General features: G+C 34.7%; 1 protein-coding gene across 5 annotated transcripts in view; it reads right to left on the reverse strand.

The window, feature by feature from the left end:
* Positions 1-12,738, reverse strand: part of NAV3 (neuron navigator 3) — a 409,880-nt gene that overhangs the window by 156,540 nt on the left and 240,602 nt on the right. For all 5 annotated transcript variants that reach the window (XM_075080754.1, XM_075080751.1, XM_075080753.1 and 2 more), the window contains exons 4-5: positions 6,392-6,464; positions 3,054-3,231 (exon numbers count right to left, since the gene is read on the reverse strand). In XM_075080754.1, the coding sequence (XP_074936855.1) occupies positions 3,054-3,231; positions 6,392-6,464 (251 nt within the window). The remainder of the gene's footprint in view (positions 1-3,053; positions 3,232-6,391; positions 6,465-12,738) is intronic.

The following is a 12,738-nucleotide window of genomic DNA, read 5'->3' on the forward strand; positions in this document are numbered from 1 at the left end:
AGAAAGTGACATTATCACAAACCTTAGATTTTATCACTTTTCAGTACTCTTTGTTCAACGAAAGAGGAAGGTTTAAGTATCTGTATGAAACTACTTCTTGCCAAAAATACCTAAAGGTCTCAAGTGTCGCATGGAGCAGCCATATGAGTTCCTTAGGACCTTCTAAATCATTAACTCCTGCCCTGTAAATCGGTCAGTCATGTTGGTTCCTTGTGTAATTAATGCTGACATACAGTTGCCATGTAAACAATCATATAATAGAAATTGGTCTGGGAGTCACGTAAGCTACCTGTCCATATTTCAGATAGCAAAAGGCAGGTGAGAGGCAAGATGAATCCCATCAAAGGCATTTTTTCTTTTTTAATTTTATATTTGGGCTTCTTTCTAAACAGAAGCTTTTATTTACGCATTAACAGCTTCAAACTAAAAAGCTGGTTTAGGAATAATTTTGAATTATTTTCCAAAATATTTGTTTTGATTGGGAAAAAAATTTAATTAAATGACTGCTATGAAAGAAGGGTTTCTACGTCTATGACAGAGAGTTCATATTAATGTTTACTTGTATATGTCTATCTATTTGTGGAAAGCCTGTTTTTCAAATGCAGTAATTTTCTTAGAAGGGGACATATTATTTTATGCTAACTTCTTAATATTACTTCAAACCAGTGAAATGAAAAAGCAAATTAGTATTAAAAAAAAATCTGTATTTCTCTTTGTAAGTCCTGGAGCTCCTTGTTTTGCTAGCAGCTCAGAATAGTAAACATATTTGTAGCAGAAGATAGAAAACTTTGTTACAGAAGAAAGATTTTAGAAGTGGGGACCTTTCTTTATCCTAAAGGCTTTACTGAAAAAGGTATGGATAGAGAAAATCATAGTCTCTCTGGCAGTACACATGTTTCTGGTGACAAACATTCAACTTCTGTGTGGGAAAACAAACAGAAAAAATCTTGCTTTCAGTTTACAGATAGGAAATAAGGAAGATGATATCAACCTTGGTGTAATGAATTTTTACACAGAAACATTTTGCAGCTGAAACATAGCTATGGATAGAAATTTAATCAAAGAACAAAATGATTTTAAATTCCAGCATTAAAGTAGAAGGTCTAAAGCACACTGATGGAAGTAGAAATTTTGTTAAACCAGCCATAGATGTCTCTTTACGAAGGCATGAATGCTGGGGTTCTGGACATGGAATGATTGCCTTCCCTCCTAATGAAGTATATTTAAACATAGCAAAGTAGAAGGGGATAAAAAGGCGCTGAAGGACCATGAGACCTTGGGGAACTATAATGAAAAGAAAGCTTTATAAAAACTTCATCCCCTCTTTGCCTACCATTCCTGAGCAGACAAAGGACTAGTGTGCAATCGCTGCCTTCCAAATAGTAAACAACTGCTTTGCTCCAAGCTTTTTGGACGAACAGAATTCCTTGCAATAGTGGTGATGTATAAAGGAACACGGAAACTACTTTTTATTAAAATTCACCATGGGTAAATTAGAAAAGCAGGAAATGTTTCAGTTCTTTTACTAAATTACAAACAAAACCCAATAACCAAAGTATTTACATAAAGCTGGCTAAGTCCTTAATTCCACCAATTAAAGTGGTGAACACTTGCAGACCTATATTCAAAATGTCTCCCTATGATAGTAAAAACAATTACTTTCTGAGTAACAAGATGTTATTGCCTCTTATGCAGTATTAAATATCCTTCAGAAAGCAGAAATTCAACTTCAGAAAATATTGATAGTGGCCAGATCTTTCTAGGATCACACCATAATTCCCTAGATTACATGTTAACAGTAAACTTCACAGAGAAAGTATTCAAAGACATTAATTTTCATTAGCAGAGAAAAAAAATGCATTTCATGTTGTAATGCCCAGTGAAACACAAGTGTATCTTAATTTTTATATCAAATGAGGTAACTAAAATCCCACCGGCAACATTTTCTTATAAACATATTTTTACAACATTCCTAGTTTTAAGACAGATTTATAATAGGCTGAAGTGTGAAAAGTTTTATCAACTGAAGAAGAAATACGTTTATTATAAACATGAAAGTGTAATTTAGATACGAATGCAGTCAAGATCGAAAATTTCATTATTGTAATCTGACACTCTAAATCCATCCTAGATCATTGACTTATCACATTCTAGACATTCAATTGTTCAGTAAAAACGCAAAAATTTTTAAACAAGTAAATAATATACCAAACAAGTATTAAACCCAACACAGCAATATACAAAGCTCTTCATTAAACTATACTTTACATAGTCCTACATGTGAATGGCTATTCTTTAACTTCCTTAATAAAGTATAAGTTACTAATTCTCTTTCCATTTAAACAGATATTTGTGTTTAAAACTGATTCTTTTGTCATGGCCAGTGAGCAACTACCTTCTCAAAATATGTTTTCAGCTTCAGTCTGAAAGCAATGTAATTCAGCAATTACGGATTCTGCTGAGTGCTTTGCTTTCCTAAAACTAAATCATAAACTGACCACTTAAAAAAACTAGATTAAGGCCATTTCTTCTTCCTTTCAAAAAACATTCTAATAGAATTAAGCACTCAGAAGCAGAATATGTAGGGATGAAAGCAGTTTATAACAAATGAAGGTATTAATTGTGCCTTTTCCCCATGTATTTTTCTAGTAATTTGAAATTGTTCATTTAGATGCGGAACTGGGTATGTGAGGAAAACATGAAAATAACCAGTACACTAACCTCGGGGTGTACTAGTAGTTTCTTAATGTGCAAAGGACAGTTGAATCAATAATAAAGTAAAAGAATGCTTTAAAATTAATTATAATTTGAACTAAATTTAACTGGGAATGTTCTCTGTTCTCACTCTAGCTTTACTCCCAAGAAATGCAAGCTTAATACCAAACACTTACGATATTGTTTTGCTACATCCAATGGAAAAATAGCTTGAAAAAAAGAAAAAGCCAGTCTTAAGTCTTAAAGTGGCCTCATTTTTTTTTCACAAAACACTGTCTTTTTTTGAACAGACAAATAAAAAGCTTTTACATCTGAGAAAATTAACTTTTTAAACCTACCTCGACTGCATATCTTGGTGTGTTTTAGACTGGCTGATTTCCGCTGGAGGTGAAGGGACTTGCTGTTGTAGCTCCACCAAAGACTGGTAGTACTGTTGCTGATGATGTTGCTGCTGTTTGTACCGAGACAAACTGAAAAACAGCCCTAAAATGGCTTTCAAATTTCCATTCCTTATTTCTATTAAAAAAAAAAAAAAAGAAAAAGAAGTGAAAATACTGTGGTTTTAGGCTTCACTTTTGTAACAGTTTTATACTAAAACACCTCTGTACAGACCTATAGCTATACATATTTATGACTCATCTCTTCATTTATCTCTAATATCAGGGACATGTTAGGTATCACTGCTACTTTATGGTTTGTTATAATCTTTGCTTATTTAAATGTCATTGTTGCAATAAATACGTATCTCCATAATGTCATCATGATGAGTCATATCTGCATGGTCATATAGAAAAGTACACCAAACCTTAAATAATATACGTAAACTGAAATGAACACTCCTGCCTCAATGCAGTACAAATATTCTCAGTAAGCAGAGGGGCATTCAGAAAAATCTGAATTCTTTCTGGCCTTAGGTACACTTCCCTTCTACTTCACAGCTTTAAATTACTATTCTTGCTTTTGGGGCAAATTCTGTGCACACAGGGAGTAAACAGTGACTTCTAGAAAAATCAGAAGGAGGAGATGGTAGCAGTCTTGTGGATGATTCTATATCCATACACAAGAATTTGCAAGTAACATGACAGAAGGAGATCAATGGAAAATACCTATTAAAATAGGTGACCATAAGGTTAATGATTACATCTCTGAGCCTTCCAACTACATGATTTTCTAGGTTTCTGTTTCACACTGCTATTACTTATTAATGAAGACTCCAAAACTACAGCTTTCACATGAGGCTAAAATAGAGACCCATATGAAATTCTGGTAAGCCACAATAGCATCCTCATGTCTCCCATTCCTTTTTTAGTCTTTCCCCCACCTGAGATGAAGGTTTTAAAATGATAATGTTATTCTTTCTTCATAAAGGATCTCTGTGTTGAAAAAGAAGCCTCAGGAGGCTGTAATGAAATTATATGCAGCACTTAGGTGTGTTCATAACCTCATTATTAATTTTCTTTGGCACTGAGCTTCTTGTGAAAGGTTTTCATTAGGCCTGTAGCCACACTGCAATCTTTCTGCCTTCCCAGCAAATCTAAATACTGAGCTGTAAGTACTCAGCTTTTCTTAGGTAATTTTAAACAAGAATTTATAAACAAAGTTTATAAACTTCTAATATGTACTAAACATTTGCAGGGAAGAGGAGGGGAGTGTTTTTCTTTGTAGCAATTGCTGTATATATCATTTGGGTTCTCCAGCAGAGATTCTGCAGTCAAGATCTGAAAATCACTTTCGTTCCAGACCTCCTTGTTCAATTGTCAAAATGAGGTGGGAAACTGGTTGTGAAATCTTCATCCTTGCTAAGCTCATGGTTTACTGTTCCAGAAACTTTCTAGTCATGAATAAATGACCCAGTAGTAATAAGACAGATTTACAAGCCTATTACAAACCTATTAGAAGAAACAGACTTATGGTTTCTAAATATAATTAATTTTAAACATAAATGTGCTTACAAAACACTATAAAGGTAACTCAACCATTTCATGAAAAAAAAAAAAAAATGTTTTTCTAAATTTCTTCTCCTTAAGAGAAATCGTAATATCCAGGATTGTACATGCTAAAAAAAATGGTATATTTAAGGGAATCACATTTCTGTGAACTAATATCATTACAAAGATGTTAGTGGATTTACCCCAGTTTCATGACCACTGCAAAGCAGCAAAACTGGTTTTAATCTTACTTCAGATAAGGCAGATAAGCTCTGTCTTATTAAAATTCTGTTTTAAAGGCTAATGAAAATTTTAAGAAATAGTCCTTGCATTTAACACTATGTATTATTGCTTTTCGTAGTATTTGAACTTAATGCTATGCAATTGAAGTTATATCCTATCAAAAATAATTTTCCAAAACAAAACAAAGGTATGAATGAAGTAATGTATTACAGAATGCACTCACATTTTGGTTCAACAAAGTACAGAAAAAAAGAGTCAAGCACTGTGTCATGGTATTAAACAATGAAGAGTATTCTCATTAAATATATTCATGCTATTCACATATTCAATTTTTATTTCATGTGCAAGTAAAAACAGGCTGCACTAAAAAATTCAAGTTCTAAACAGCTTTAAGATCAACGTAACACGTAAATGTTCAGCGTTCTCATGCATCAACATATCTACAGTATATACAGAGGCTCTTTTAAATGATTTAAGGAGCTTTCCATAAGTAGACAATCAAAGTGAGTAGATAGTACATATCATGGCCATTTTACATTTCTGCTAAGGTACTAGAAAGGTGGAAATGGTGAAAGACGATAACAACTCTGAGTTAATTTTAAAATAAAACAGTGGTTACCATTCATAATTTTTTCTCTGTGTGCCTCCTAAAATTCAACTGAAATGACCAATGTATTTTTCCTTCTAACTTCCAGTTGTGCTACAAGGAAAATATTAATATAGGGTTGCACCTTGTTAATACCTATTGCCTTCAGCTGCCGTGGAAGTCAGAGGGATTTTGAAAGTGCACAGCACTTTGCAGAACTCCTTAATTTGTTGTGGGACAAATGCTTACGTACATTTTATTAATTTACAAGATAAAGTATCCACCTGACTTAATTTTACACTAATAAGGAAAATATTACATACCAATTGAGACAACTAGTATTTTAGTGGTTTTGATTTAATATATTTGTTAACTTAGTTGTAGTCGTATTATGCAATCACTTGAGGTGACTAATACAGCAGAAGGGCCTATAAGCAGTAAGACCATTCACTCTTTCACTTAATACATGACATCAGAAGACTACAATAATTTTCAGACTCATCATGACAGCATTACTACTAATAAGAAATTTGCTTAAACAAATAATCTTCCCTGGGTTTACTTAACTGAGAAAGATTCTCATATTCATTTTTGTTGCTTTGAATTCCTTATATAAACAAGTTTAAAAGCTTGGGAAACCGTGTACCTATCTAATATTGTAGAGATAACATGAAAAGATTAATACTATTGAAAAAATATTATGTTAAAACTTTGTCTCAAGCTTCACAAACATTTAATTTTTTGGTTCAATTTCAAGGGAAAATGAAAAGGAAACTCTCTCCCTCACTATCACTAATTCATATTTGCATGCTGTTCAGGACAGCTGGAGTTTGGTATTTAGGTGCAAATAATTTGTATTAAGAAAATTAGTTTTTAGAAAAAAAACCTATTATTTGTTCCAATTAATTGTTTCTCTTACCTTCTGCAGAAAGACCTTGGACATTTACGCCTCTGGCTGCCAGAAAGCTAAGGCAGACATCAACATTCTCAATCTGCAATATGAACAGAAATAACAAGCAGCATAAGACTATTTGACAAAACGTAGAAATTCGGGGGGGGGGGAAGAAACAGCCCAGGAATGAATACTTTACATTCATTGCATACTACAGCTCTTTACCAAAATTTAACAAGAATGATTACTGCTAATTGGGGAATTGATATAAAGCTTTCATTGTCTGCTTTGGTGCTTAAAAACAATTCATAAATGCCCAATCCAGAACGGCATGCTGGCAAATCAGCAACCCACCTACTTAACATAAAACTGGATTTTATATGCTACAAAGCAGCAATGAAAGCATCCATAGAGAATTAGACACTGAGTATATCTGTGGAGATGTGGGTGACTGAGTTGACTAAAAAATATAAGCAAAAACCTTCATCAAATGTCTTAGCAAAGGTACTTCCTTGGGATGATGTAGAATTCTCTGAAAATGATGTCACAGCAGTGGTTTATTATATATTTTTTTTCTTCAAATATTATGCTAAATAATTTTGATTCCTTTAATATTTATGCTTCTCTGAAGAGTGCTTGCTTAGGGAAGGAAATAGTGCTCACTTTTGTTTGTGGTTTAGAAGAAATCTACAATTACCACAGAGAGTTTTAGATAAGAGAAGAACATGTAGCCTAAATGTAGATCAATTAAAGGATAAAACTTCTGCCTCTAAAAGGAGTAGTCACAGAATTAATTTGGCTTTTTTCATGTGTCTATTTCTAATTGATAAAGGAGCCAGAGTATTCCAAAAGCTTCTCTTGAGTCACCATCCCCAGCCGTTTCCCCTGGCCCTCCCAGGGCCTGTGAAGCAAATACACAGCTATAAATGTAAAATCTTTTAACAACTTTGCCTGTAAATATGCTGCTGTGAAAACAGAAAAATTATGTATAGAGAGGTGTCCTGTGTCAAATGCCTTCAACAGACTTGATTTTAAAACACAGTTTTTAGGTTGATGGACTTTTTCAGGGCAATTAGGATCATAAAAATAAAATAAAATCTTTAACAATATATTTTAAATACCTATTTTTGTTAGAGAACATTAAAATAAGAAAGGAATATTCATCACCAAAACCAAAAGCCTGCATTAGATCAAGTCCACATAACTAATTTTATTTGAACATTTACACATTTTACAACAACTCATATGCACAGTTTTCAACCCTCAAAACATGAAGGGCAAATTCATTCCCTGAATAAAATCTACTTCATCCTTGGTAGTACCTTTTCTCACCTAGGAGGAGGGCCTTTTATTATTGTGATCTTTCTATGATTGTAGTTCTGCCATTATTCTCAGAAAATGGTATTAGCTGAAAGGAATATAAATATACTTTTCACTACTGACCCTAGAAGTATATATTACAAGCTCACTCAGATTCTTTTGGTCCACAGGTAGTATTTATAAACTTATAAACACCTGAAAAATTTTAAATATGTATTTTTTAAGGACAATAAAATCCAAAGCATTAGTAAACACATCTTTAAAAAAGTTTTTTCAAACAGTTGTTTTCAAGGACATGCCACCGTTTATAGGGAATTATAAATAATCTATCTCCTAAATCAATTAAAAAAACCCCACCCAAACCAGAAACAACTCTGCAGCTAACGCTAACTAAGGTTACTCCAAAACTGGGGTTATACAGCTTTCATAAATTACTTTGGCAGGTGTCACCAACTGGCAAATCTGTGACTGTGGAATAACCATCCTAAAATCAGTGGGGTTACTCCAGCTCTGGCCCAGCACAGTAACTGCAGAAACTCAAGCCATAACTCTGTCATTTTCTTAAATGTTCATGTAGTTTTACATCAGGAAAAAAAAACCAAATAAACCAGGTCATTTCATAAGGTGTAGAGATGCGACACAGCTAAGTCAGGTGAAAGCTGGCTGTAGCTAAAATAGGAAGATCTGCTTCTTCCTCACCTCCTCTTCCTCCCAGGCGTGGGGCCCTGCCACTGCCACCTCTGCTGGGCTTCAGCACTTCTCTGAGCGCACCAGGAGCTGGCTCCGTGTGGAAAACTCACCCAGCCAAATAGGCAAAAGTATTTTAGTCACTCCGGTTTCCCATGCAGTCAGATGAGCACAGGAGTCAGCAGAGGGTAGGGCGCGTCCCAGCCTGAGTAAGGCATGGTTTGGGAGAGGAAAGGGGAGGTGGGAAGGAGGGACAGGCAGATGGTGCCACTTCTGATGGCAACGGCAAGGCACTGGGCTGACTCAGCCCTGACCTCTAACTATACCCCTGCATCAACCATGAAAATAATGCACACGATGAGAATATTTCTACTCGACCTTTAAACAATGTCAACTACATAAGAAAATAATTTGAATGGAAATTTTCCTGCCCTGAAGAATTTAAAAGAAATGAAAATTTGGTTGGATATTAGCTGTACAACTGAATGTCTCTTTGAACTTTCAAATCAACCATAATGTAGAATCATCTACTTCAAAGATGGGAAATTTTGCTCCACAACTAAGCACTGGAAGCCAAAGGAAAAAAAAAAAAGGAAAAGAAAAATCAGACTGACGTCAGTAGTGTCCACCTCCAAATAACTGACACAATATTTCCTAGCAGACCTTGTAGTGTAACAAAGATGTTTTTCATAATGGGCATGTACCCTCTGCAATGGAGTTCAGGAGATCATACCTGTAAAGGAAAACTAATTTATTGGAGAATATCTGAAGCCTAATGTGCTGTGAAAACATCTCAATATCTATCATCAATACTGAATACTTAGTACATACTAAACCTAATACATAAACCTTAACATACATTTAAGGTGAAAAATATCCTATAGAAATGGCACCTGGTTACTCTACGCGTCTACTTCTACAGCATGTGGCTTTGAAGTCACATCTCTCAAACTCTGAGACAAAAGTAGTCATTACTATTAACACCAATGACTCAATATATTTCAGAACTACAAAGCAAATTCTGTTTTGCTTCACAGTTCACCAAAAGAACTGCAAGAGAAGCCCGAAGTCCAAAGTATCCCTCTTGGCAGTGGTGTATGAAGCAATAGCAGTGGCCAGCTTTCAGACAATAGACTGTGGTTGCACTGTTAGCCTTATAATAAAGTCTTGTTTTGACTTGTGAATTGAGCAAGTTTGGTGTGGCAACTCGCAGCCACATAATACACTGAAAATGTCAGAAAATAACTCTTACAGTCAGTTTTCTGATAATAATTGCAGTTACAATACAACTCTCAGGACCTGTTAAGAGATTCAGTAAGACATGCCTTAATATATTCTTGTGTTATTTTCACTTTCTTTCCTCTCCAGTCTAGAAAATGTTAGCCTTAAAGTTGTCCCATTTTGAAGCTTTCAGTGTGTCTCTAGACATTGCTTTAATTACGTACTTCTTGCCTTGGCAAACCACAGTTATTCTTTGAACTCAAACCCTAGCAGTCCCAAACACTTTTTATTCAAACTTACTAACAGATGAGAGTAATTTTGCAATTACAAAAGTTCTAAGAGATTTCAAGCAGCTTCCACTCCTCAATACTGTTTCAATCAAGAGTGGTATGAATCCCTGAAGTCCATGTTTATTTAAGTAGTTAGTGGTGGGGTTACTATACACTGGGGTAAACTCTTCCTAGAGCTGACACTGCATGTGTAGAACTACCTGCCTATATATCAAGGGCTGCAGATTTTGCAGAGTAACACTTAACATAGACACCAGACAGATTCTGGTATCTTACATACACCCACAATTTCGCAGTGAATTTTGCTCGCAAAAAAGTACCGGTTTATAATGAGCTGGTGTTCATCATTATTACGAATAGTATCATCAGAATTACAAAGTGTGATAGCAGAACATATATAGTTCATTACAGTACAGAATTCAGGATATACAGATTGACTCCAAATCTTACATATCAAGATACAGAAAAGTGACACCAATTTGCAAATTTGCTTGTACAGGTAGATGTTGCCAAGATCAGACTGCTGCTGAACAGCTCTCCATCACTGTCAAATCCCAAAATTTTTTGTTCCAAGGTTCTTATTTTATATTAAAGGTTCAAAAGAGTGGAAGAAGGGCAATATGTTGAATAGCAGATCTGCCACATTAAAAATCTTAAAACCTATAAATGGGATAGAGAATTAATGTCAAAATAAATCTTCATTGCCATGCAGATATTTGTCCACTTGACTATTCAGTTAACCATGTGGAAAGTCAATCAATACTACACAAGATTGCTTTTCTGAGGTAACAAAAAACTATCTCTGATAATATAATCACTTCCTTATCAAAACTCAGGAATTATATATCCAATTCTGAAATGTAGCTCCAGCATCATGGGTGCAGATAAACTCAGCTAAGAGGATGATAATTTAGGAATTAAGATTTGTGGGCATCATCAGGTAAAAAACACCATTTGATGCTTTTTAAATTAAGCCTACTGAGTTATGCTTACTATATATTAAACTTCTTTCATAAATCAAATCCTTTTAATATTATTCATGCACGCAGCATTATGAAAAAAGTACATGAAATACTTACACCATAAATATTAGTGAGCCCCAAGATATTTCTACACTCACATGTTAAGGGCTTGTAGTCCAAACAATTATGTACAAATAAGCAGCAATATCACAACTCTGATACTATTAATATATTACATGGCATACAAAGGACATACATTGCAAATCTGCTGTAACATATTACATTGCATAGTTGTGGGTAATCTGCTTTTGACTGGAAGCTATTTGAAATTTTACTGACAGAAATAAATCACTAAACCAGACTGTGGGACTTGCTGGTAGATAAACAGTAGTACTTAATACCCAGCAGTTAGCAGACTTACAGGAAGAGCTCATTTGTGGGATTGTACTCACCAGTGACTCAACATACAGAATATGTCTATTTATTATAATTATTTTTGCTATTACCAAGATTAGCTTTCATGTCTTTTGTCTGGCAGACAGCACTTTCTTCACTTCCAAACATAAATTTAATTGTGGGATGCTCAGAGGACAAGTAATGATGACTAATACAGCATTATGTTTTTCTGTATTTATAAGTTCTGAAAAATATCTAGGTTTGAATAACTTTCTCTTGTTGAATTTATGACAATACATTTTACAAGAACATATAGACACATACACAAGTTAGTTGTTATTTGTCTACTTCGAGCAGGATTTCTCCTGCTGAGGAATGGGACACTTTTATAAATACGACACCTTATTTTATTACCAAGTGTCTCTATGCATATATGCTCCTAAAACACTCTTGACTTTTTTGGCAGCAAAAGTAAAACAGTAATTTCTCTTAACACTTCATTCAGCATTATCTTCCGTAGCTCTGTGTGTGTTTTGACGTTCTGATTCATGACCCAAAGTCCGAGATAAAATTTGGCAAAGGATTTGCTCTCTAGAAGTTTTCTAACGCTGCTGATGGCTGATTAGGGACACTCAATGGGAATAGACTGCCACAGAAACCCAGAAAGCCACACATAAACTCCCCTTCAGGAGCACAGAAACTCCATAAAACTCTTTAGTATTTGTTGCTTCCTTTTTTTTTTCAATATCAATATTAAATAGTATTCCTTTGAGATTAGTATTATGGCATGAGATATGCTGTGTCACAGTAACTGTATTTCAAACACACTTTACCAGTAAGGTTTCTTCCTAAATTTCCCCAGAGTATTAACCTGAGTTGAGAGACATGTAGTTGACTCTTTCTCTCTCAGGGATATTCTTCACTAATGAAATTTGTGGAGGTCAATCGATTTAAATGAATACAGAATTAGAAAACAATTTGTTGTTATTACACAGCTTATTCTCATTCAAGTTCTGTAGCACTAGTAAAATAAAAATCAAATAAAAATACAATTCAGGCCTTACAGGTAGCATCCTGGGCTCTAAATATTCACCATACACATGCTGCATAAAATGAGTAAAATGAAAAAATGGAAAAGCAGATACTGTTTGCCTGTCTGACTTTCAAAGAGCATAGCAGCAGACACACTAGCTTCTGAGTTCTGGCTACTTGCTTAGTAGTAGGTGAAGTGCCAGTGATCTGGTCTTGACTGCAGACTCTAAAAAGAACAGCGATTCAGGCAAGCAACTGAGGTGCCTTCATCTGTGGATAAAAGCATTTTTGGTGGACATGTTGGAGCTGGTGAGAAAATGACACTGTCCATAGCAGACAGTTATATAGAATGCTCGGGAAGAAAGTGGAAAATATTTCAAGGTGGGCATGGCCTAAATTCTGATCTTCCCTCACCTAATAGAGAATAATATAAGAATTGGTCATGTACACTCTCACAGATGCCTGT

This window comes from Phalacrocorax aristotelis, chromosome 1 (assembly GCF_949628215.1).
Source record: "Phalacrocorax aristotelis chromosome 1, bGulAri2.1, whole genome shotgun sequence".
Lineage (NCBI taxonomy): Eukaryota > Metazoa > Chordata > Aves > Suliformes > Phalacrocoracidae > Phalacrocorax > Phalacrocorax aristotelis.